General features: G+C 41.3%; 1 protein-coding gene across 15 annotated transcripts in view; it reads right to left on the bottom strand.

Moving 5' to 3' along the window:
- Nucleotides 1–9,669: 9,669 nt before the first annotated feature.
- DOCK10 (dedicator of cytokinesis 10) overlaps nt 9,670–23,887 on the bottom strand; it is a 245,037-nt gene continuing 230,819 nt past the window's right edge. For 12 of the 15 annotated variants that reach the window (XM_073359912.1, XM_073359906.1, XM_073359915.1 and 9 more), the window contains 2 exons: nt 22,252–22,327; nt 9,670–19,249 (listed from right to left, as the gene is read on the bottom strand). In XM_073359912.1, the coding sequence (XP_073216013.1) occupies nt 19,182–19,249; nt 22,252–22,327 (144 nt within the window). In that variant the 3' untranslated portion in view covers nt 9,670–19,181. The remainder of the gene's footprint in view (nt 19,250–22,251; nt 22,328–23,887) is intronic. The other 3 variants (XM_073359911.1, XM_073359920.1, XM_073359921.1) reach the window with 1 other exon arrangement.

Raw genomic sequence — 23,887 nt, 5'->3', positions numbered from 1 at the left:
ATCCCACAACTGTATACAGCCGGGTTTCTTGCACCTTCCTTGGAAGTTGCCAGTATATGCCAGTATCAGAGGCAAGTTAGAGGACTAGCTAGGCTCTTGGTTTGATCCACTATGGAAATTCCTGTGTCTTATGTTCCTATGCTATTGTTTTTGTTTTTATTGTTTCTCCCCTTGTTTGTTTGCAATCTATCTAGAACATAAAGGTTTTTGAGGCAAGGTCCTTGTCTTATCTATCTGAAAAGCAATTAGCATATCACTGCCATGATATAACTAATTATATAAAAATATGTTAAAAGAATGTGAAGATTGCAAAATCAAGTACTCAAAAGTTAGGAAATGCCAGGATTAAGCTTGCCTGTGCAACCTTAATTCAGCCCCCTTATGCAGATGCCTTTTGATACAGTCTTTAATTACATGATCAAATCCTATTTTTTCCTAAATTCTAAACAGCCTCTGTCTCACCTCTCCTAAAATCTGGCTAAGTTCATGATGGGGTTTCCGCTCCTGTGCAGTTGTGTGGGGCTTGCTGCTTTCTTTCAAATGTGCATTCCTGGGCATTCCCTAGGGCACAAGTGTGCAACAGACGGAGAGGCCCCATAGTATTCTGAGAACTTGAGAGCCAGCCAGGCCTGCAGCTGCTGCCTCACAGCAAACCAGACATGGCCCTGAATCGCAACATGAGCCACCTCAGGAACCTCCCTCTAGAGGAAGAATGGTCCAATGGTTAGGATGCTCGCCGGAGAGCAGGGTGTTCTGGCCACTGATAGCCTGTATGGCACTGGACAGATCCTCAAGTCTTTCTGTGCCTCGCTTCCTCAGCTGTCAAATGAGGCTGGCCATGCTTTCCATCTCAAGGGAATGTTCTGAGCATATGTTCATCACAGACTGTGAGGCGCTCAGATACTATGGTGTTGAGGACTGTAAAACTACCTAAGATAGATTGCTAGGGGTTCCTCTGGATATAAATCTGGAAGGTATTTGACTCCATTGTTTTGCTAGCCCTTGGGAAAAGTCAGGCTTTTTCAGCATCCAGCAGTTCAAAACTATAACAAAATGGTTGTCAAGGGGCCAGAATTTGGCAGGTGAGCAGAGTCGGGGGCAGGGAGGGGTGTTAGGTGAGAAAAAAAAAACAAGGATGTAGTTGGGAATCTGGTTAGACTGTGAGAATGAGACAAGGAAAAAGAGTGAGGGGGCAAAGCAAAGTGTAATCTCAATAGGGCTGGTGAGCTGCCAGATTTTGCAGGCTTTATCCATATGTAATCTTGGAACACACTGAGCTTCACGTGCTACCAATATATCTGGAGTGAACCTCTGTACTGCCTATAGGAATTCCTTTATAATCCTACAGTAATTAATTACCCAAACTTTAACTATTGTACCGGAAGGCAATGCATAAGATTTCTTTGTCACTGAATCATTATTCTTGTGGGAAGTTACTGGAAAATCAAGAAGGCTGATATGGATTTCCTTCTCGTCCAGGGCTTGTGCTCCTGATAGCGTGAGAAGGGCATTTTGAAAAAGACACTGTGCAAGAAGTCTGTGTTGGTGAAATGAAGTGTGAGCCTTAATGATGACCTGATATGCAATCCTACTTACAGTGAGCCAGATTCTGATCCCTTTATTGCAATCCATCGCAAGCAATTGGGCAGATAGTTGCACTGCCCCAGGTGGAGAACAAGGGCTGAATTTTGAATCTCAAAGTTCCTGCTTCTCCCCTGCTCTGCAGGGGAATTAAACTGCACCAAACATTTCCCTTGTGCCAGGGAAGCAGAGCCAAGCTCCACCCACTCCCTCACCCACCTGCATCTAAAAAGTGGGGGATAGGTTTGCTATAGTTTTGTGGTGCTGGATGTTGAAAAAGCCAGGGGTCCAGGCCAAAGTAGGTTAACAAGAAGCTGCTTCAAAAGCTGCCCACATCAATATGCAAAGCATGTGCCATGCTCTGGGTTAAATATAGTTCCTCATTCCTCCCATAGAAATCCATCAATTTTACACATTCCCTCCCCAAAAATCAATCACTCCTCCTCCCCACAAATCCTTCCAGTCCATCCCACAGAGCCAACACCTGTCCATCCACCATGCTCCCATCCCTCAGTACCTCAGCAAGACCCCTCTGGGTAGATTCCTTCCTGATGGCTCTTCCACACATCAGCAATGGTGGTGTGCGGGTTGTCCTGGTCTGTTGACGTTCATGGTGACATGCAAGTCATCCTGCAGTCTCTGGCGGTGCAGTGATTGTATGAAGGGGAGTGGCTCCGTTCAGGTGGTAGTATGAGGAAGGGGTCCTCTTTGGTGTTTGAGCTGGACAGGTTTCCCATGTTGGCTGGAGCGGTCTCTCTCCCCTTGTTTGTGTATGTGTATCTCTCTCTCTCTAGACTGATGAGGGTCAGGGGAGTGAGTCTCTTAAGGCTCTCACCCAGTGCCAGCTCTTCAGACACAGGGCTGGGGCTAGGCAAGCAGAGACTAGAAGAAGAGAGGCTTGCTACAGTAGCTGTAGAATTCCCACTCAGTGCACAGCAGCAGCTTTGCACTGTGTCCTTTCCTCCTCCTCAGGCACTAATGATCCATCTGCCCACCCACACCTGCTGGCACAGATGGGGGTGTGTGCAAAAAAGAGAGTTCCCCTGGCAGCTGTTGCCACAGCAGGAACACTAGTGGGACATGCACAGAGAGGACCAAAGATTTTAACAAGCAGGGTCAGAGTCTGAAGATGCCGGGATGTGTTGTGTAGGGAATCTTGGGGCCCCACTCAGCCTCTTGCTGCAGAAGTAGAATCCAACTATGTATCTATTTTAATCACAACAATCTGTTTGCACTGCTGGCCCCCCAGCCTGCCTCACATCCAAGCTTGCTAGGTGCAGCATAGAGAAGACATGGCATAAGAAACAGACCCTGTCTCAGAGAGCTGGAATTCTTCTTTAGGGGACCCAAAGATCAGATCTAACAACAATGGGCTCATGTGTGACCTCTTTGACTACCTGCTGCCCCTTCAATGAAAAAGCTGGAGGGTAGATATTAATGTATCTTTGGTCCATTTATTTTATTGGTAATTTTAGTTTTTATCATTGCTGAGAAACAAGCGCTTACTTATTTCAAGTTGAATGCAGTCTCATGATGGTATGTATAGCACTTTGAGTGAAATGACGTTTTCGTGGGAGAGCCAAGGTTGCATTGAGAGCTCTTATGGGGCCTGATCCACAACTAAATGAAGTCAAAGGAAAGAATCATATTGATTTCAGTGGCCTCCAGATCAGACCTGTGTTGAGAATTTGTGCTGTCTGTGTGTTAAAAGTCAAGTTGAACAAGATAAATGCAGAGTTGTCTAGCTCTTTCATTCTCTAAAATAGTGCCACGCAGTCTTACCAAGGCAAAGCTAAACACAACAGTTTCAGAATATGGAACGAAGGTTGACTTAAGGGGGAAAATCTCTCCTCTCCCCTCACATCCTGCCTAAGGCCATGAGCCTGCAATGAGATGGGCACAGGCAGACTCCTACACTCTCACAAAACTTGAATTAAATCAGAGGGATGCCTTCGTAAGACAGCGTGGGACTATCTTAGAGAATGAAAGAGTTAGAAAACTCTGCATTTATCTTGCTTAACTTGACTTTTAACACACAGAGAGTGATCTGTCTGCAGGACTGGGGAGAATTATTTTATCTCATTGCCTTTGGGATAAGAGCATCTCTTGAGAGCTCCCATTAGCTTCCGAGGGACTGATACAAAGCCTGTTTGAAACAATGGAAAGACTCAGTAACTAACTTCACTGGGCTTTGGATCAGGACCTGTGTGAGAAGCAACATAAGAGTCTGCTCCTTACATGCCCATTGGATGTAAGGGAATTGAGGGAACTCCACACATCACAGGCAAAAGACAGAGAAAGCTCCTCTAAACTTTTAATTCTCTGCAAGAGATTTGACTTATGTTTCTTGAGACAAAACATATCTAGAGCATGAGCCTAGCAAGACTCTCAGAACGCCAAGCATCTTTTCTCCGAGTATATCTTTTTACTGTCTGCTTGCAAGCTCTGCTTGGCTCCTTTTCATGTCATTGCTCTGAGAAAGGAGCCGAACATCCAGACAGTATTTCCTCACATTTCTACTTCGAAGTCAGCAGAAAACTACAAAGTTTCCTGCTATACTCATGTTAATATGCCGTTCAAGTGCAGTAAACAGAAAATCATTTCACAAAAAAAGAAAGCTGCAGCTTGACTCAGTTGTTTCTTTAATACAGTTTTGGAAGATGGGACGAGAATGCAGGTCAAGACATTTGTCCAACTAAATTTAATACCAAGCATCTCACAACATTAAGTGGGTCACACTTTACATTAAGTTGCCATTTAGAAATAGTTTATAAAAGATTACTAAGGGACAGATTTTTCAAGGTATTTAGGTGCCTAAATACCATTCAAATCAATGGGAGTTAGGCACCTAAATACCTGAAGAAATATAGCCCTGAATGACTCATAGAGGTAATAAGCAAGTTACACATGAGTAGTATGTGTTGTAGATGGTAAAAACAAGCACCTCATTCAAAGGCTTCATGGTTATAATGGAACCTATTGACTTGCTGGGCTCTATAACAAGTGAGTAACTATTTATTTAAACATCTACCAATCATTTATTAACTCCTTATAAACTCTTTATTAATGAAACCTTATTAAAGAGGGTAATTATTAGGACTGTCAAGCGATTAAAAAAATTAATCGTGATTAATGGCACTGTTAATAATAGAATACCATTTATTTAAATATTTTGGATGTTTTCCATATTTTCAAATATATTGATTTCCATTTCAACACAGAATACAAAGTGCACAGTGCTCACTTTATATTTATTTTTTATTATAAATATCGGCACTGTAAAAATAAAAGAAATAGTATTTTTCAATTCACTTAATACAAGTACTGTAGTGCAATCTCTTTATCATGAAAGTTGAAGTTACAAATGTATAATTATGTACAAAAAATAACTGCATTCAAAAATAAAACAATGTCAAACTTTAGAGCCTACAAATCCATTCAGTCCTACTTCTTGTTCAGCCAAGCACTCAGACAAACAAGTTTGTTTATGTGTGCAGGAGATAATGCTGACCACTTCTTGTTTACAATGCCACCTGAAAGAACAGGCGTTTGCATGACCGGCATTGTAGCCGGCGTTGCAAGATATTTACATGCCAGATGTGCTAAAGATTCATATGTCCCTTCATGCTTCAACCACCATTCCAGGGGACATGCGTCTATGGTGATGATGGGTTCTGCTCGATAACGATCCAAAGCAGTGCAGACTGACACATGTTCATTTTCATCATCTGAGTCAGATGCCACCAGCACAAGGTTGATTTTCTTTTTTAGTGGTTTGGGTTCTGTAGTTTCTGCATCAGTGTTGCTCTTTTAAGACTTATGAAAGCATGCTCCACACCTCCTCCCTCTCAGATTTTGGAAGGCACGCCAGATTCTTAAACCTTGGGTCGAGTGCTGTAGCTATCTTTAGAAATCTCACATTGGTATCTTCTTTGTGTTTTGTCAAGTCTGCAGTGACAGTGTTCTTAAAATGAACAATATGCTGGGTCATCATCCGAGACGGCTATAACATGAAATATATGGCAGAATGCGGGTAAAACAGAGCAGGAGACATACAATTCTCCACCAAGGAGTTCAGTCACAAATTTAATTAACGCATTATTTTTTTAACAAGCATTATCAGCATGGAAGCATGTCCTCTGGAATAGTGGCCAAAGCATGAAAACTGCGATTAATTGTGATTAATTTTTTTAATCAGTTAATTTTTTTGAGTTAATCGTGTGATTTAACGGTGATTAATTGACAGTTCTAGTAATTATTAACTGTACCAACAGCAGCAAAATAGAGTTCAAGGCCAATATTTTCAGAAGTGACTTGGGATTTTGGGTGCCTAATTTGAGACACCTGACTTGGGTTTGATTTTCAAAGGCCAGATGTTGAGCACTTTCTGAAAATCAGAGAGACATCTCAAACTGGACATCCAAAACCAACACTGCCCCAAAGTTATTACACTCTTATGAAAATATTGGTCCAGGACCCAGCAAAATAAACTGTTTACCCGGCTATGGCAGGACCCAGCGGATGGTGCTGTTACATTTAGTATTACAAGTTGTTTTCTTAGCCTGCAACTGTTGTTCAGTCTTTGAAGCAATACCGTACAGTTGTTAGTTTTGTGTTGTAGTTTTTTTGGGGGCATCTGTGACAAGCAGCAAAGGAGTTTGCTCTCTGCCTTATTCTCTCTGGCTAGAGGCAATTCTTGAAGCAGAATTGCTCCCTGAGAATCAGGCACTGGCTGAAATTCCTGAAAGAGGGGACTGCCTGCATGCTGTTTGTGACAACCTGTGTTGCATGACTGATGTACATAAAGTAAAATAAAAAGCTGCTTTAAGAATATACCCAGCTTCTGCATCACTGATTTCTCTTCCATAGGGAAGCTGACCTCAAAGGCCCCGACATCTGCTACTGTTTGGCAGAGGGGAGACAATTCCCTACTGCATATATAGTTTTTGGGAAATATACTTCTCACATCCCATCCTGGAAAATGTAAACACAGTAGGATATCAAGTGTATCATATTGTTATAAATACAAATATGTGGAGATATTGATTTCTTATTTACATTTCATTTGAAAAATGTTGATGTAAATCAGGCAGCAGAGCAGTAGAATATTTCATTACCTTGAGACTATTAGCATTATATACTGCCATGAAGAAAAGGAATGAGAATGTAATGAAAGAAGTATCTAGCTGTAATTAACCTATGGATTGATTGGCTCGTGGCTTGACTGCTTAGCACTAGATTTTCATCCGCTCCCAAATTTGCTGCAAACAAGCACAGTGTATACTGAAAACATTATTTATAACATTTATTTGTACTTGATTTCCTAAATTAAACCATGTATCACTTTCCAGCATGACCGGAGGTGTCACATAAACTGTCTTACACAATCTGCCTGCTGGAGCTGGCTCAATTCCTCAAGGAAACCACTTGCTAGCTAGCCAGCTCATTTCTAAAACATTACTATGAGATTCAAATGATCAGATTCAGTTCTGATAAACTTCTTAGCAGATGTAAGAAAACTTAATATACAGTTCACCTAATTATGGTTCTGCTGTTTATTATCTTCTCAGTAACAATCTAGAGGACCGATGGTGCAGTATTGTTTGCATATGAAGGCCAAGATGGGAGCGTAAATTTTAACTTCTAGATCCTTACTTATGCACCTAAATCAGTGATCTGATTATAAAAGTGCCAAGCGCTCAGCAGATCCCCGATATGGGGCCCAGTCCTGCTAACATGTGTGTGTAGCTTTTAAATCACGAATAATCTCACTGACATCAATGGGACTATTCATTTGCATAAAATGAAATCCTGGCCCAGTTAAGTGAATGGCAAAACTCCTATAGAGTTCAACCGAGCCAGGATTTCACCCATAGACTTAAGTACATATCTAAGAGTTTGCAGCATTTTAGAGGCCAAAATCTCATTTTTTTAAATTTGGGCCAATATGTTTATGGTGGCCATCTTTAAAAAATGGCACCATTTACAAAGATTCTACAGTTTCCAGCATTACCCACTGATAGGACACATCACCAGAAACAACAGAACTTTTCCAACTGCAGAAATTTTCGAGTGTGTGCTTTGTTATACAATGTCACTTCACGTCAATCATACTTCTCTAAAAATATAATCGTGTTCTCTGTAGTTTAGTCTCCCAGATCTGCATTATTCATACATCATACTACAGCTTGTCAGAAAATGAAAAAATAAATCACAAACATGTTTGTTTCCATATTTTCTCAAAAGTTTGTTTTTGGCTAAATTTTCTGACAAGGTTAACATGTTCAAAAGCACCTAGGTGACTTAGAAGCCTAAGACCCATTGATTTTCAATAAGACTTAGGTGCTTTTGTAAACTTTACACCAGATACAAAATAAATCATCCACGTGTAAAAACATGTAATATTGACAAGATATATATGATCATGCCGTCTAGTTGCCGTCTAGTAGCTAGACTACCAAGAATAGAAGCTCCAGTACTGGAGCTCCTTATGCAACAGGAAGAAGTGCAGATACTAGGAAACTCCACAAGATTAAAGAGCAGTGACTATAAGAAAATGGCATCTTCTTAGTTAAGAGTTCTGCTCATTGTGTGGATCCTGTCCAATTTGACTAGTTTAATGTCAAATGTTAGTGTTTAGTACCTTTTAGTCCTCTTCGCACTGCACAGCCAACACCTCTGTGGGCCAGGGAGCTGGATTCAACTCTGGCTCCTGCATCCTCAACAGAATTGTTAATTAAGTTATAATTACAGGGCCAAGTGGTGTCCTCAGTGATGAAAACTCTGCAACTCCATGTCCCAGCTGGGAAGGAAGGAGCCACATCCATATCTATTACTATCCATCCCAAATTTGGCAAAGGCGATCTGTCATAGGAGCAGTCAGCCCACAACATGATTATCTCGTCCCTTGATGTCAATGACCAGGACCAAAAATAACATTTTCTAACTGCTCTCTCATATCCATGTTGCAAATGTCCAAGCATGGCAGGTAAGAAGATGCCCTCTGGGATAGCTGTCTGCTAAATTCAAATCTAGAGATCTCTTAATACAAGTGATCAGGTAAGAGCCAGAAACAGAGCGGGATTCTGAGATCCCCAGATGAGTGGACGAGGCTGGCAGTCAGAAAGCCAGCCCTTTGACATGTGTCAGTGTTGATAAATTCAAAGTGATGCATATTGGAAAATATAATCCCAATTATACATATAAAATGATGGGGTCTAAATTAGCTGTTACCACTCAAGAAAGAGACCTGGAAGTCATTGTGGATAGTTCTCTGAAAACATCCACTCAATGTGCAGCGGCAGTCAAAAAACCGAACAGAATGTTGCGAATCATTAAGAAAGGGATAGCTATTAGGACAGAAAAATATCATATTGCCTTTATATAAATCCATGGTACACCCACATCTTGAATACTGTGTGCAGATGTGGTCGTCCCATCTCAAAAAAGATATACTGGAACTGGAAAAGATTCAGAAAAGGGCAACAAAAATGATTAGGGGTATGGAATGGCTTCCGTATGACGAGAGATTAATAAGACTGGGACTTTTCAGCTTAGAAAAGAGACAACTAAGGAGGGATATGATTGAGGTCTATAAAATCATGATCAGTGTGGAGAAAGTAAATAAGGAAGTGTTATTTAATCCTTCTCATAACACGAGAACTAGGGGTCACCAAATGAAATTAATAGGCAACAGGTTTAAAACAAACAAAAGGAAGTATTTCTTCACACAACATACAGTCAACCTGTAGAACTCTTTGTCAGAGGATGTTGTGAAGGCCAAGACAATATCAGGGTTAAAAAAAGAACTAGATAAATTCATGGAGGATAGGTCCAACAATGGCTATTAGCCAGAATGGGCAGGGATGGTGTCTGTAGCCTCTGCTTGCCGGAAGCTGGGAATGAGTGACAGGAAAAGGATCACTTGATTACCTGTTCTGTTCATTCCTTCTGGGGCACTTGCCATTGGCCACTGTCAGAAGGGCTAGATGAACCTTTGGTCTGACGCAATATGGCCATTCTTATGTGAACTCAATGAGTTTGATGTGGGAGTTATTGAGAGACAATAAAAGACCTCATGACAATCTGTACATTTTTCAGAAAACACCTTTATTTTGAGATAAGGCAGTCAACAATTTACAGCATTCCCTGGGTGAACACCACACTACCGAAAATATAGAATGGGATTTTCAAAGATGCAAAGGGGGTTTAGACATTCATTTCCCATTCATATGAATAGGAATTGAGTTTGTCCAAATCACCTTGGTGGCTTTGAAAACCTCGCCCATAAAACATGAATCTTGCTAAACACAAAGGACCAAATTAATGGCTGGTGTAAAATCAGTGAGGCAAATGGAGCTGGATGATAAATTTATTTGACCTCTTATACTGAAGTTACAACAAGGGTAGCTGATTCTGTTATCTGATCAATGGTCAAGGACTCATTCTATAGGCACTGTTTATGCCAATTCTTATGGACTAATCACTAATTCCATTAGACCAGATCACTGTGCAATTTAATAATATTGTATTATTACGTATAATATAAACTGTGTAAGAACATGAACATTTGAGCTAGGATTTATTCTTTTCAGTAAACCTATTGAATTCCAACAGTGTAGAAACTGAAGGGCAGAGCTGAGCAAACTAGAAACACGAATGTCTGTTCATTTGATGATGTGGCTGAAGCTGATAAGAAGATACACCCTGATTTTCATCACAGAGAAGCACGTCACTCAGTGCAGTGTATTATAGAGGTGGAAAGTTGAGCAATTATCTATAATTACAGTCATGAGCTAACGCTGTCATCACACAAATGGAGAAGAAATTAGCTCTGTGCATGGTGCAGCTGCACAATTCCACATCAGTCAGCCTTCAATTTGCCAAAGTTGCTATATCTAGTTAAAACAAAAATCCTATGAATGGAAATGCCCTTGTAATAATAGAGATGAAAACCAGGGTAAGAACTGAAGTAGTATTTAATTTGGAAACACTTATTCAAATATTGGGCATGACATTGTCTTCTGTTATTACTTTCAGAAGTTCTGAATTAAAAACAAAACAAATGCAGTGGGGTCTGAATCAGAGCAAATTATTTTTTCCCCTATGTGGAATGTAAATTGACCTCACCCACAGTGAAAGACTTAGGCCCTAATCCTCAGCAAACCTGCGCAGAGAAGTTTCTTGCACCCCTCACCTCCCCCTGTCAGAGTTTCACTGACTTCACAGAAGATTTGTATAGGTGCAGCGGCCCATCTGTATGGAGGTCATAGCAGAATCAGGGCTTATTAGGGCATGTAGTCCCAGGTGCTCCTTCCCTCACCCCACTCAGGAGTACCATATGGGGTGGGTCTCTTTGTCGAATTTCCCAGGAAGGAAAGAGTCTGCAGCAGTAGCCACCAGTGCCAGCAGTACCAGAAGGCAGAAGGAGTAGACTAGCTGAGGACCTCTTTCACCCCATCCCCAGGGATCTAGGACTTTGTGTCTACAGGAGCGTAGAAACCACCCCATTCCTCCCAGCAGCACTAAGTTGCAGTCCTTTATAATCTCAGTAACCCCAATGAAGCAGTTCTGGACTCAGACATGTTTGTGGGGCAGAAGGATGAAATGGTTACACACCCTGTGCTGTAACTGTGGTTCTTCAAGATGTGTCCCTCATGGGTGCTCCACTCTAGGTGCGCTTGCGCTCCCTGCGATTTCAATAGGAGATTTCTCATAGCAATGTCCAGTAAGCCCACGCATGGATGTCTCTCAGCCTTGTGCTATATGCTATTGCTATATAATACTGTTCCTTCTCTACCATGAAGCCCCATGACAGAGAACTCCGAAGCAGAAAAGGAGGGCAGGCAGTGGTGCACAGATAGGGACACACATTTAAAAGAACCACAATTACTGCACAGTGTGAGTAATCATTTCTTCTTCTATTAGTGTCCCTATGGGTGGTCCACTCTACCTGATTACCAAGCAGTTCCCCTTTAAAGAGGAGGGAGCTTCGGAGTTTAGTCCAGAATGGAAGAAAGTACAGCTGAGCCAAACACAGTATCAGAAGCAGAGTTGTGAATTATTGCATAGTGTTCAGCGAATGTATGCATATAAGCCCACGTTGTGTCTTTACATATTTCAGTTATAAGAACATTCTTAAGAAAGGCTGTGGAGGTGGGGATAGATCTCATGGAGTGATCTTGTATGTCAGTGGGTGCTTTGAGATTATGAGATTGGTAGCAGCTACTAATGCAGCCAGTTATCCACCTAGAGAGCCTTTGCTTACAGACTGATGCTCCTTTTGTTCTGTCTGCGACTGACACACAATCTGGGAGTCTTCTTGAAAGGTTTAGTCCTATCAAGGTAGAAAGCCAGGACTCTCCTGACATCAAGTGTGTAGAACAACGTCTCCCCCTTAGTCCGGTGAGGTTTAGGGTGGAAGATGGAGAGCAGAATGGGTTGATTAATATGGAAATGAAAATACACTTTTGGCAAAAACTTGGGGTGTGGTCATGTGACCTTGTTTCTGAAAAATATCGTGAATAAAGGGTATGCCATAAGAGCCTCTATTTTCCCCATTCATCAAGCTGACATGATAGCAACCAATAAATGGAAGAGTGAGCAGGCAGCCATAGGTCTAAATGGTGGTCTTGTAAGGCATTTAAGGGCCAAATTGAGGACCCAAACTGGAGTAGGGTGTTTAACTGGTGGAAAAAGGTTGCTGAGGCCCTTGAGGAACCTCGCTTAGTGGGCAAATACAGGGTAACCATCTGTTGGAGAATGGAAGGCCATGATGGCTGCCAGATGAACTCTAATGGAGCTCTGCAATAATCCTAAACTCTTTAGTTCTAGAATGTAGTCCAGTACACCTTGTAATGATGAGGTTGTTGGTGCAATGTGTTTGAGATCACACAAGTGTGCAAATCTAGAGACCTCCTCAGCTCTGGCCTCCTGGACGGGGAGGGTGCGGAGGGTTGTCTATCTCTATGAAGGGCAGAGCTCAAGGCTCTAAAGTAGGGGTGGAGAATCTTTTTTCTAACAGGAGCCACTCACTCACAGAAAAAATCAGTTGAGGACCACACACAGCCCCCCGGGGGTGGGGCACGGAGGCTTGGGGCTTCCCCTAGGCTCCAAGGTGGGGCCAGAAACGAGGGATTCAGGGTGTTGGAGTGGGCTCCGGGCTAGAGCAGAGGGTTGGGGTTTTTGAGGGGGTGAGGATTCTGGCTGGGGGTGTAGGCTCTGGGTCGGGCAGGGAAAGAGGACTTTGGGGTGTAGGAGGGGGCTCCAGGCTGGGGCCAATGGGTTTGGAGTGCGGGATGGGGCTCAGGGCTGGGGCAAGGGTGCAGGGTCTGGGAGGGAGTTTGGGTGTTGGAGGGGGTTCCGACCTGGAGCAGAGAGTGGGTGTGCAGGTGGGGGTGTGGGCTCTGGGTGGGACTTAGAGTGTGTGGGGGTTTCGAACTGGGCAAGGGGTTGTGGTATGAGTAGGGGTGCAGGATCTGGGAGGGGGTTTGGGTGCAGGAGGGACCTCAGGGCTGGGGGTTGGGGTGCAGATATGGGTGTGAGGTCTTGGAGAGAGTTAGGGTGCAGCAGAAAGTTCCGAAATGGGGCGGGGGGTTTTGACTCCAGCCAAGTGGCGCTTACCTGAGGTGGCTCCTGGTTGGCAGCTCAGCGGGGCTAAGGCAGGCTCCCTGCCTGCCCTGGCTCTGCATGACTCCCAGAAGTGGCCAGAATGTCTGGCCCCTAGGTGGAGGGGCAGCCAGGGGGCTCTGTGCAGTGCGTGCTGCCCGTGCCTGTAGGTGCTGCCCTCTCAGCTTCCATTGGCTACGGTTCCTGGCCAATGGGAGCTGCAGAGCTGGCACTGGGAGCGGGAGCAGCATGCAGAGCTTCCCTGATTGCCCCTCTGCCAGGGAGGGCCACCGAGGCTTGGGGCTTCCGGCACACGGTGTGGAGACTTGCCATGGGCCAGATTAAATTAAGCAGCGGGCCAGATCTGACCTGTGGGCTGGAGGTTCACCACCCCTGCCCTAGAGAATTGATGGCGATAAGCCACAAAGGGGTCCCAGTAGGGCCAAGAGGGTGGTTCATATAGCATGGGCGGTGGAATCCACAGGTGCTTGCCCCAGTGGGATGGTAGTTGTGGACATCTGTCAGGAGTGAGCTCAGGTTCCTCAGGGACTTCAGGAAAAGAACTTTCATGGGGCAGAGTGGAGAGCCTTGTACAGATATTTGTGAGGCTGAGGCAAAATCTTCATCAGAATCCTCCTCCTGTAAGTCACTTGGTAATGGTGGGGCAGTAGAAGCAGCTTGATGTACCATCATTGGTATTGGACGGGTGTCCGGATATCTGGCAGTTCTCAGTACTGAGAAGTGATCCAAGCTGAGAAATGGTGAATCAGGAGTCTCAGACGCTGCGAGGTCTTGGGAAAAGTAATTTTTGTGTTACTGAAAATGTTTTTGGTACTGTGTCCAGGCCTTGAGCTCAAGTAATGATAGCTGAAGGATGCAATGGTACTGTGAGTTTTGAATGCTCTGGGGTATTCTGGACAGAGCCCAAATGGGTTTTTTTGGTAAGATAGTAGAGCTCTTCTTGCTGCTGTGGTCTACTGTTGATACCAATGTTTTCTCTGGGCCTGATATTTCAGAGTTTCTATGCTTAGTGGAGCTCTCGGTATGCAAGGAACCAGCTGCCTTGTGGGTACCATGTCAGAGACCAATGGGATCTAGGTGAGCTGAAAACTTTGACTTCTTTGAGGTAGATACCCTACCAGGAGAATTCAGGGCACGGTCTTTGGAAGACTTATGAAAGGAAGCTTGGGTCTTCCTCTTAGATACCCTTGAGGAGTGCAGATCAGAGATAGAGGAGGCAGCTGACTTACTCGGAGACCGATGTATGCTGGGAGCTCCTGGCTTGGGTCAGAAGCTGGACACAGCAAGCTCTCCATCAAAAGGAGTCAAAGTTTTATCTCCCTATTCTTTCTGGTGCTATATTTGAACTCCAGACATAAGTTTCACTTTTTGGAAATATGAGATTCCCCAAGGCAATGGATGCAGTGGGAGTGTCTGTGGCTCATCAGGATTGCCTCCCAACACAATAAGCAATGCTTGAACCCAGGAGAACTGGGCATACCCTTGGAAAGGGCAAAACCTCCCCAGGGATTGGGGGGAACTATCTAAAAGCTATACATAACACTTTTTTGTTTTATTTTAAAAACGAATACAACTATTACTAAATACTAACTACTATAATACACTAACTACAAAATCTAAGAGAACACAGTTGAGGTGAAACTCCAACTAGCTAAGGATCCATCTCAAGCTGGGCTGGTTGAAAAGGATGGTTAGCCCGTGCAGTGCTACATAACAATAGCATGGGGCATGAGGCTGAGTAACATATGTGCATGGGCCAAACGGACACTGCTATGAGAAACCTTAGATCAACGGTACAGGGGGCGCAAGCATACCTGGAGTGGAGCTCTCATAGAGACATTTCTAGAAGAAGAAGAAGAAGAAGAACTGTTGGAGGGGGAGAGGAAGATCCCAATGACATCTTTAGAAACATCATGTGCACAGCATAACTGATCAATTTCAAACCTCTTGCACTCTATTCCCTGGGGGCCTCAGGTACCCATGCAAGGGAGAGGGCATTCTCTAGAGGTAGAGGCATTCTCTCTCATCATTTGAGAGAATCAGGGAGATAGTCTATATAGAAAGGTGAAAACAGCCAAATTAATTTATAAAAGAATACAAAAATAAAATGCCGCCAGCCCAGCATCTATGAGCAAAGGGATGAATGTTATGAGAGCATAGGAGTTATTCAATAGGGAATTTAAAAAATGATATAGTCCAATTCCACACTGTTCCCAATACAGACCACTAGCTAAAGGCCACAGTCCAGCTCCAAATTTGGAATCTGAGGGGGGAAACTGGAGATCTCTTGAAATGTCCAATTACCTGTGGCAAATGTCTATTTTGATAATCTGTATGGAATATATCATGAACGTATATGACATTTTCATTTCCATTGTTTTGGAGAGCACAGAAATTGCAGTAAACTAGGTTCAATGGGAGTAGGAGACAAAAGTCCACAGGTAAGTCCAGAATAGAGAGTCCTGGGTGAAAGGTTGGAATCTGGGGGCACGTGGGCAACGATAGAGGGACAAAAGATAAACAGGAAGGAATATAGAGGGAAAACATAATGAAAATTCCAGATATCTGTATGCTAATGCAAAAAGTATAAAGAATAAACAGGAAGAACTAGAAATACTAGTGAATAATCACAATTATGACATAACTGGCATCACAGAGACTTGGTGGGATAATTCACATGACTGGAATATTGGTATATTGTTATATCCTTGTTCAGGAAGGACAGGCAGGGAAAAAAGGGAGGAGCTGTTGCCTTGTATATCAAAGATGTATATACTTGCACTGAGGTAGAGACAGAAGAGGAAGACAGATGTGTTGAAAGTCTCTGGGTAAGGATAAAAGGGATAAAAAACAAAGGTGATGTCAAAGTAGGGGTTTACTATAGTCCATGTAACCAGGAAGAAGAGGTGGATGAGACTTTTTTTAAACAACTAAAATAATCATCCAAAGCACAGGACTTGGTGGTGATGGGAGACTTCAACTACCCAGACATCTATTGGGAAAATAATATAGCAGGGCACAGATTATCCAAAAAGTTCTTGGAATACATTTGGAGACAATTTTTTATTACAGAAGATAGAGAAAGTGAGTAGGGGAGAGGCTGTTCTAGATTTGACAAGACAAATAGGGAGAAACTAGTTGAGAATTTGAAGGTGGAAGGCAGCTTGGGCGAAAGTGATCATGAGTTCATGATTCTATGGAATGGTAGGAGGGAAAACAGCAGAATAAAAGACAATGTGCTTCAAGAAGGTAGACTTTAGCAAACTCAGAGAATTGGTAGGATCCTGTTGGCAGCAAGTCTAAGGGAATAAAAGAATTCAGGAGAGTTGGCACCTTTTAAAAGAAATATTATTAAGGGCATAAGAACAAACTATCCCAATGCTTTGGAACGAAAGGAAGTATAAGACGACACCACCCTGGCTTAATCAGAAGATCTTCAAGGACATGAAACTCAGAAAAGAGTCATACAACAAAGTGGAAACTAAGTCAAATTACAAAGGATGAATATAAAAAAAACCAACACAAGCACATGCAGACAAAAATAGAAAGGTCGAGGCACAAAACAAGATTAAACTAGCTAGGGACATAAAAGGGTAACAAGAAAACATTTTACAAATACATTAGAAGCAAGAGGAAGACCAAGGACAGGGTAAGTTCATTATTCAATGAGGAAGGAAAGACAACAACAGAAAATTTAGCAATGGCCAAAGTGTTAAATGCCTTTTTTGTTTCAGTTTTCACCAAAAAGATTTGCAGTGGTCTGGTAACTAACATAGTGAACACCAATGTAAATGGGGTAGGATCTGAACATGTTAAGAATGACTTAGACAAGTTAGATGTCTTCAAGTTGGCAAGATCTGATGAAATACATCCTAGAATACTTAAGGAATTGGCTGAAGACATCTCTGAGCCATTAGCATTAGCCATTCTCCCATGGAGGATGGGAGAGATCCCAGAGGACTGGAAAAGGGCAAACACTATACATATCTTCAAAAAAAGGGGAACAAGGATAACCCAGAGAATTATAGACCACTCAGCTTAACCTAAATACCTGGAAAGATAATGGCACAAATAGTCAAACAATCAATTTGTAAGCACCTATATGATAATCAGGTGATAAGTAACAGTCAACATGGATTGGTCAAGAACAAATAATATCAAACCAACCTAATTTCCTTCTCCGACAAAGTAAGAAGGCTTGTGGATGTGGGGGAAGCAGTAGATGTGATATATCTTGACTTCAGTAAGGCTTTTGATACTGTTTCACATGACCTGCTCATAAGCAAACTAGGGAAATATAGCCTATAGATGAACCTATTATAAGATGGGTGCACATCTGGTTGGAAAACTGTACTCAGAGAGCAGTTTTCTGTAGTTCACTGTCAAGCTAGAAGGGTATCTTTAGTGGGGTCCCACAGGGATTTGTCCTGGATCCCCTTCTATTCAATATCTTCATAAATGATTTGGATAATGGCACAGAGAGTACACTAACAAAGTTTGCAGACAATACCAAGCTGGGAAGGGTTGCAAGTGCTGTTGCGGAAAGAATTAGAATTCAAAATGACCTTGACAAACTGGAGAAATGGTCTGAATTAAATAGGATGAAATTTAATAAGGACAATTGCGAAGTACAATTAGGAAGAAATAATCAATTGCACACATACAAAATGGGAAATGGCTTCCTGGGAAGGAGTACTGCAGAAAAGAGCCTGGGGGGTTATAGTGGATCACAAACTAAATATGAGTCAAAAATGTAATACTGTTGCAAAAAAAGCAACCATCATTCTCAGATGTATTAGCAGGAGTGTTGTAAGCAAGACACGAGAAGTATTTCTTCCACTCTATTCAGCACTGATAAGGCCTCAACTGGAGTACCATGTCCAATTCTGGGCACCACATTCCAGGAAAGACATGGACAAACTGGAGAAAGTCCAAAAGAGATCAACAAAAATTATTACAGGTCTAGAAAACCTTTGAGGAAAGATTGAAAAAAATTGGGTTTGTTTAGTCTGGAGAAGAGAAGGATGAGAGAGGACATGACAATACCCTTCAAGTATGTAAAGGTTGCTATAAAGAGGAGGGTGATACATTGTTCTCGTTATCCGCTGAGGATAGGACAAGTAGTAATGGGCTTAAATTGAAGCAATGGAGATTTAGGTTAGACATTAGGAAAAACTTCCTAACTGTAAGGTGATTAAGCACTGGAGCAAATTACCAAGGTAGGTTTTAGAATCTCCATCATTCGAGGTTTTTGAGACCAGGTTGGACAAACACCTGTCAGAGATGCTGTAGATACTTAGTCCAGGAGACTTTCCCTCCTACATTTCTATGATTCTCTAATTCTATAAACCAATGAACTGTCTTCAAAGAGAAATCTTTATAGCCATTTTTTGTACACATACACAAATATTTTAATATAATTGTATCTGAAAAGTTATTCATATTTTAGTACACTTATTATTAACTAAAAAGATAGTCTTTTAAATTTCGTAAAAATGACATATTTTACACATCCTCTATTTACAATTGTGACATACTTAAATGTTATAAAACACCCACTTTTGACCTTTAAAATATATGTATACTAGGACTCAGTATTAGATATATTATCATTTACAGCAAACTTAGGGCTTGCTGTGGAGCTAAACGTTCAATGGAAATTTCATATTCAGCCTCGCTTAATAAAGACTTCTCAATAACAAACAAACAAACAAACAAACAAACAAAAAAAGATAGGAAATGTACAAATACAAGGTTGGACAAAAAAAATCAAGCTAGCAGTTTTAAAAAATATTATCACTGTGAAGACTCCCAATAAATTAAAACCATACCGCACAATCCATTTTCATGGTATTGTTCATGATCACTTTACATTAAAAAAAATATGTCCTCCAGAGGTATGCAAAAAGTCACAGATGTTTCAGTCAAATGTCAGGATTTGGTTTCACTGCTCTTGCAGGGCTGTGTTTGTTCTACTGAAGGTTCGTGAATAGGTTCGTTCCATTCCTTGTGGCTTTGCTGGATCCTCCTTGTGCATAATCTTTTTATTAAAATTTTTTTTAAAGAAACAGATGAAAACAAAATGAACCCACTGAGTATTTATTTCAACAATTTTTACTGTTTTCAATTATCTTATATTTTTGGTTTATTAAATAATGCATTATTTATTTTAGATGCTTGATAAAGGAAACTTGTAGTTCAAAAAATTAACTTCATTTGGAGACCCAATCCTGCAGTTATTACTCTCTCATTAAGAGGGTTTCCGGAATTAAGGCAGCAGAATCGGGCCCCTGGTTGGAATCCTCAACATTCTGTCAATCAACGTACTGCATACTTCCCTAAACCATGTTTTTTCAACAATACCGTCAAGTAATCCCAAATTGAGTAGTCACCTACAATTTATAAACTCATTAGACTTACCTCTATTTGACCACTTGTAATGTTGCATATGCACACCCCAATCCTGCGATCAGACCCTTGTAGGACCACTGTGCCCATACAGAACCCCACTGATTTGCATGGGGATGCAGGCAGTTGCAAGGATCTGCCTGATAGCAGGATCAAGGCCAGTAATAGAGCCTGCACAATTTTACTCCCCTCGGCAAGCCTCCCTTGCATTAGGAAGGGTATGTAGGGTAAGGCACATAGACAATTAGACCTAGATGCGTCAGAGAGAAACTCAACAGCAAAAAATGCTTCCCCCTGCCACATGTCACTGTCAGCTGTGATAAAGATATATACAACTGCTAGAAAAAGTTTCCTTTAGTCCCAGTAACATTTACTTTTGCCATTTATTATAATAATAGATTGAGAGCTTTTCTTCTCTCAAGGAAGACTACATGAAGAAGTGAAACATTTCCAGAAATAACATCATTATCATTGTCTCACAACATGTTGCAGTTGGCAATAGTGGATAATAGAATATAACAATGCTTTAATGATGCTCTTTGAGGATAACAACACCACCTAGTTCTTATGTGCTGCTTTTCATTCATAGATATAGAAATGCTTTACAAAGGAAGTCAATATCATTAACCCCATTTTAATGACCTGCCCAAGGTCACTTGGTGGCAAAGCTGAGAATAGGACCCAGGTCTCCTGAGTCCCAGGCCAGTGCTCAAGCCACTAGGAATCACCAGTGTTTCTTGTCTTTGCCAACACTTCTTTAGCAAGTCTGAATTTAAAACAAAGATATTGGCAGTAATTGTGCTAAAGAAGTTAGAATTTCTCCTAAACTCCTTCTTGTGACTTTATTTGTTACTTGGGAATTAGCTACCATCAGAGTTCCTGATGAATACTGATCTTGGGGACAAGAGTGACTGAAAAGAATTTTCTCTTGTCCTGGAGCTCATGAAATATGCATTCTCCAGCATATAGTGATTACTTAGGCTTAGAAAAATTTAAAGAGACAATCTGGACATAACAGTCACATTTACAAAAAAAAAAAAAAGAAAAAAAAAGACAAACCCTTACCTCTGTTACACTGAAGATTATTACATCTGAAAGGATTGTAAAGGACAAATCCGTACGTACAATAGGAAAGCACTGCAAAAAGGGGGCCAGATTCTGAAACTCTTACACTGACTAGTACTTTCTTCTTCAAGTAGACCCATAGACCTCAGTTATTCAGGGAGTAAGATACTACTTAATGGAAATAAGGGTGGCAGAATCTGGCCCTGAGTTTGCACTCATTACACAAATGAAATCCTACATCTATGCATGCAAACGGGTGTTTGGGTCTGCAACGTGGGTTACTATGCATCCAAACCCAGACTTCAGCACACACAATTCATAAATGCAAAGACAGATTTTGTACATACTAGTGATTGTGCATTTTGCATGACTTTCCTATTGCACCTGAAAATGTGGCCCTAGAAGCCTATTTTGCTATTTATCATTTATGTTGATTGTGTTTACTTTTTCTATTTTACTCAGCATCAATAATGAAAATAGGTCAGTTTTAGCTTACATTCCTGGTTCTCATGAAGTAGCACAAAGATGTTGTGTTTGGCGTCACAAGAATGCAATGGAGTATTTAAACAGAATAGGTTTCTTAAATCTGAATGTTTTGCCTAACACCAGTTAACAGTACCTCTGCATACATGTCTGTATAATCATTGGTCCCAATTCTACCTTACATACTCCCTGGAGCCAATAAGAGCTGTGAACTTATGTCTCAAGGTAGAACTGGGCTATTATCTTTAACTATTAGAAATAAAATAAACATTTATGTAAAGATTAAACAACACAGGCAGAACAAGTACACAGAGGGCAAAAAGAGATGTTTATTGCAATATTTTGTCCCCTTGGCAACTCAAAAGTTTTCTCCTTCCCCTTTCCTTTTGCAAAGGTACTTCTCAGGCATTTGGCAAACATTATTCCTCATTACTCCTGGCTTCTAGAGAAAGTAAGTACAGAAGGATTCTGAGATCCCTTTCCACCAATACCCCTCCCCACCCTGGAATTCCAAATCACCTTCATACACAAACACAGTGCTTCCTCTTCTGTCCGGGGTTGTGGTGAGACAGCTGCCATCCTTTTCCCCAGGACTCACACTTACTGTCTGTGCATGAGCTCCCACAGCCTGTGCCACAGACAAAACAATGCTGCTCTTACACCTGTTTTTTTTTTTTTCTGGGCAGTTCCTAAGATGTGTGTTCCTGACCCCCTCCTCCAGCCATCACTGCCATCATTGCAGAACTTGCCTTATGGCAACGATGGCAGAAAGTGATCCTTCTCCAACCATTTGGTATTAGCAGGTTACCATGCCGTATCATGGACAATGCACTTCCCCACCAAAGACTGAGGATATCACCTTCTGCTAAGCTCCATGATCCTAACAGTGCAGGAATCATTAGTGCCAAGGTTGTTTATGAACTCAGACTGCACATGTATCATGTCTCCCATCCCAACCCCTCACTGGGTTCAACAAGAGTTAGACATGACACTTAAATGGACGTAAAATGTAGGTAAAACAGAAAATCAGCAAGTGAAAGCACGTGACACCAAAGGAAAGTATAGACATAAGAAAAATAAACATACCACTTTTGTCTACAGTATTGAGGGAAATGTTAGACAGGGAAGAAGAGAAGCTGTATAAGCATGGACCATGACAGAGCTGCCAGAAAAAAAAAAAGAGAGAGAAGAGACTATGTAATGAGAGAGTCACTGTCAGTGGGTGTGCTATCAAAACAGCCTCAAATATAACAATGAGCAACACACCAGACCATAATGTCATTGTAGAGAACATGGTACCATTATGATAGTGCCTCGATGTTTCCCACTGTGAAATAAATATTTCAGCTGCAATTTAGAGTGTGTAAAATGTATGGTGATGGTGCTCTCTGCTCAGAAGTAGGGAAGCAAGAGGGCTCGAGCTGTGCAAAAAAATCATATTGCTTGGAAAGCTGGAAAAAAAATCCTGTTTTATTGCTAGATTTTCAGAAAGCAAAATATTTGGTGTTCTTTTGCCCTTAATTATATTTCTGCAACAGCAAAAAAAAAAAATTCTCAGAGATCTATTAACGGAACACAGCAACTAGAGTATGAAGAACTTTCCAGAGAATTGGTGTTTTGTGCCCATAAATATTCTTTTCACACTGGTGAGAATATGATACAATGGTTTCCAAAGACACTGGTCAACTGGCAGGGAGAAAAATATTGAAAGCTGCAAAAGGTCTTTCTTTTTGAAACCTGCCTGGCAGGAAAGGAAGCTGGAACAAGATGGCGGTAGGAAGACACATATTTTTTAGTTAGTTTTTTAACAGAGATTTTCAAAACACCTTGGTATTGAGGAAATTACCAACTATCTGGGCTTTTGCTCTCACAGGCTTTGGTGTTACTAAACCCCTTGGAAAAATAAAAGCCTTGTTATGTACAAGTAATTATGTACTAATCTATCAATATTTTCCTGCACTGAAAAAACGTACAGCTAAATGATATTCAGGTTCATATTTGTATTTGAAAAGTATTCACTGAATATCTTATGCAAATTTCAGTTTGTGGACTACTAGTAACTTGTTCATTTTGCCTATTCATTTTTCATTATTTGTGGTGCCTAATTTGTTCAACTAAGTCACATGTTAATTGTTTCTGATGAGTGATTGGACGATTAAAACTATTTAAACAGGAGACCCATGAGCAAAAAATGACACATTCAACACTTCTAAATTTAACACAAAACTTTTGGATGACTTTCTTGAAGAATATGATAAAATGTATGAAATGTTTGGAGTTCAACAAACATTTTCACAAATAAACTAGTGGTAATCAGAATCCTGAGATGACAAATCATAGCAAATAATGGAACAGATTCCCAGCTGGTGGAAATAAGCATATTTCCATTTACTTTAACAGAGCTACATCGATTTGCACCACATGAGAATGTGGCGCAATGACAGTGAAGCAAACTTGCCATGTTTATTTGCAAATACATTTATGAGTCACTTCTTATATTATTCAACAAGCTGTAGTTATCATTCACCTTACCCGTGAAGATATATAATATAAATTAGCTGCCATGGGGTCTAGGGGGTGTTCATTAAATATCCTTGTTAGATACCAGTAATTATGACACTGATAGTTATGTACACTGGGCAACTCTGCATACAAATGGTACTTATATGTGCAGTTAGCCACTTTTCACGTACAATTACCTGTTCATGTGTGAAAACATTCC

Source organism: Lepidochelys kempii, chromosome 9 (assembly GCF_965140265.1).
Source record: "Lepidochelys kempii isolate rLepKem1 chromosome 9, rLepKem1.hap2, whole genome shotgun sequence".
In the NCBI taxonomy this organism is placed as follows: Eukaryota; Metazoa; Chordata; order Testudines; family Cheloniidae; genus Lepidochelys; species Lepidochelys kempii.
The sequence above is the reverse complement of the archived record's forward strand: the minus strand, read 5'-3'. Positions and strand labels throughout refer to the sequence as shown.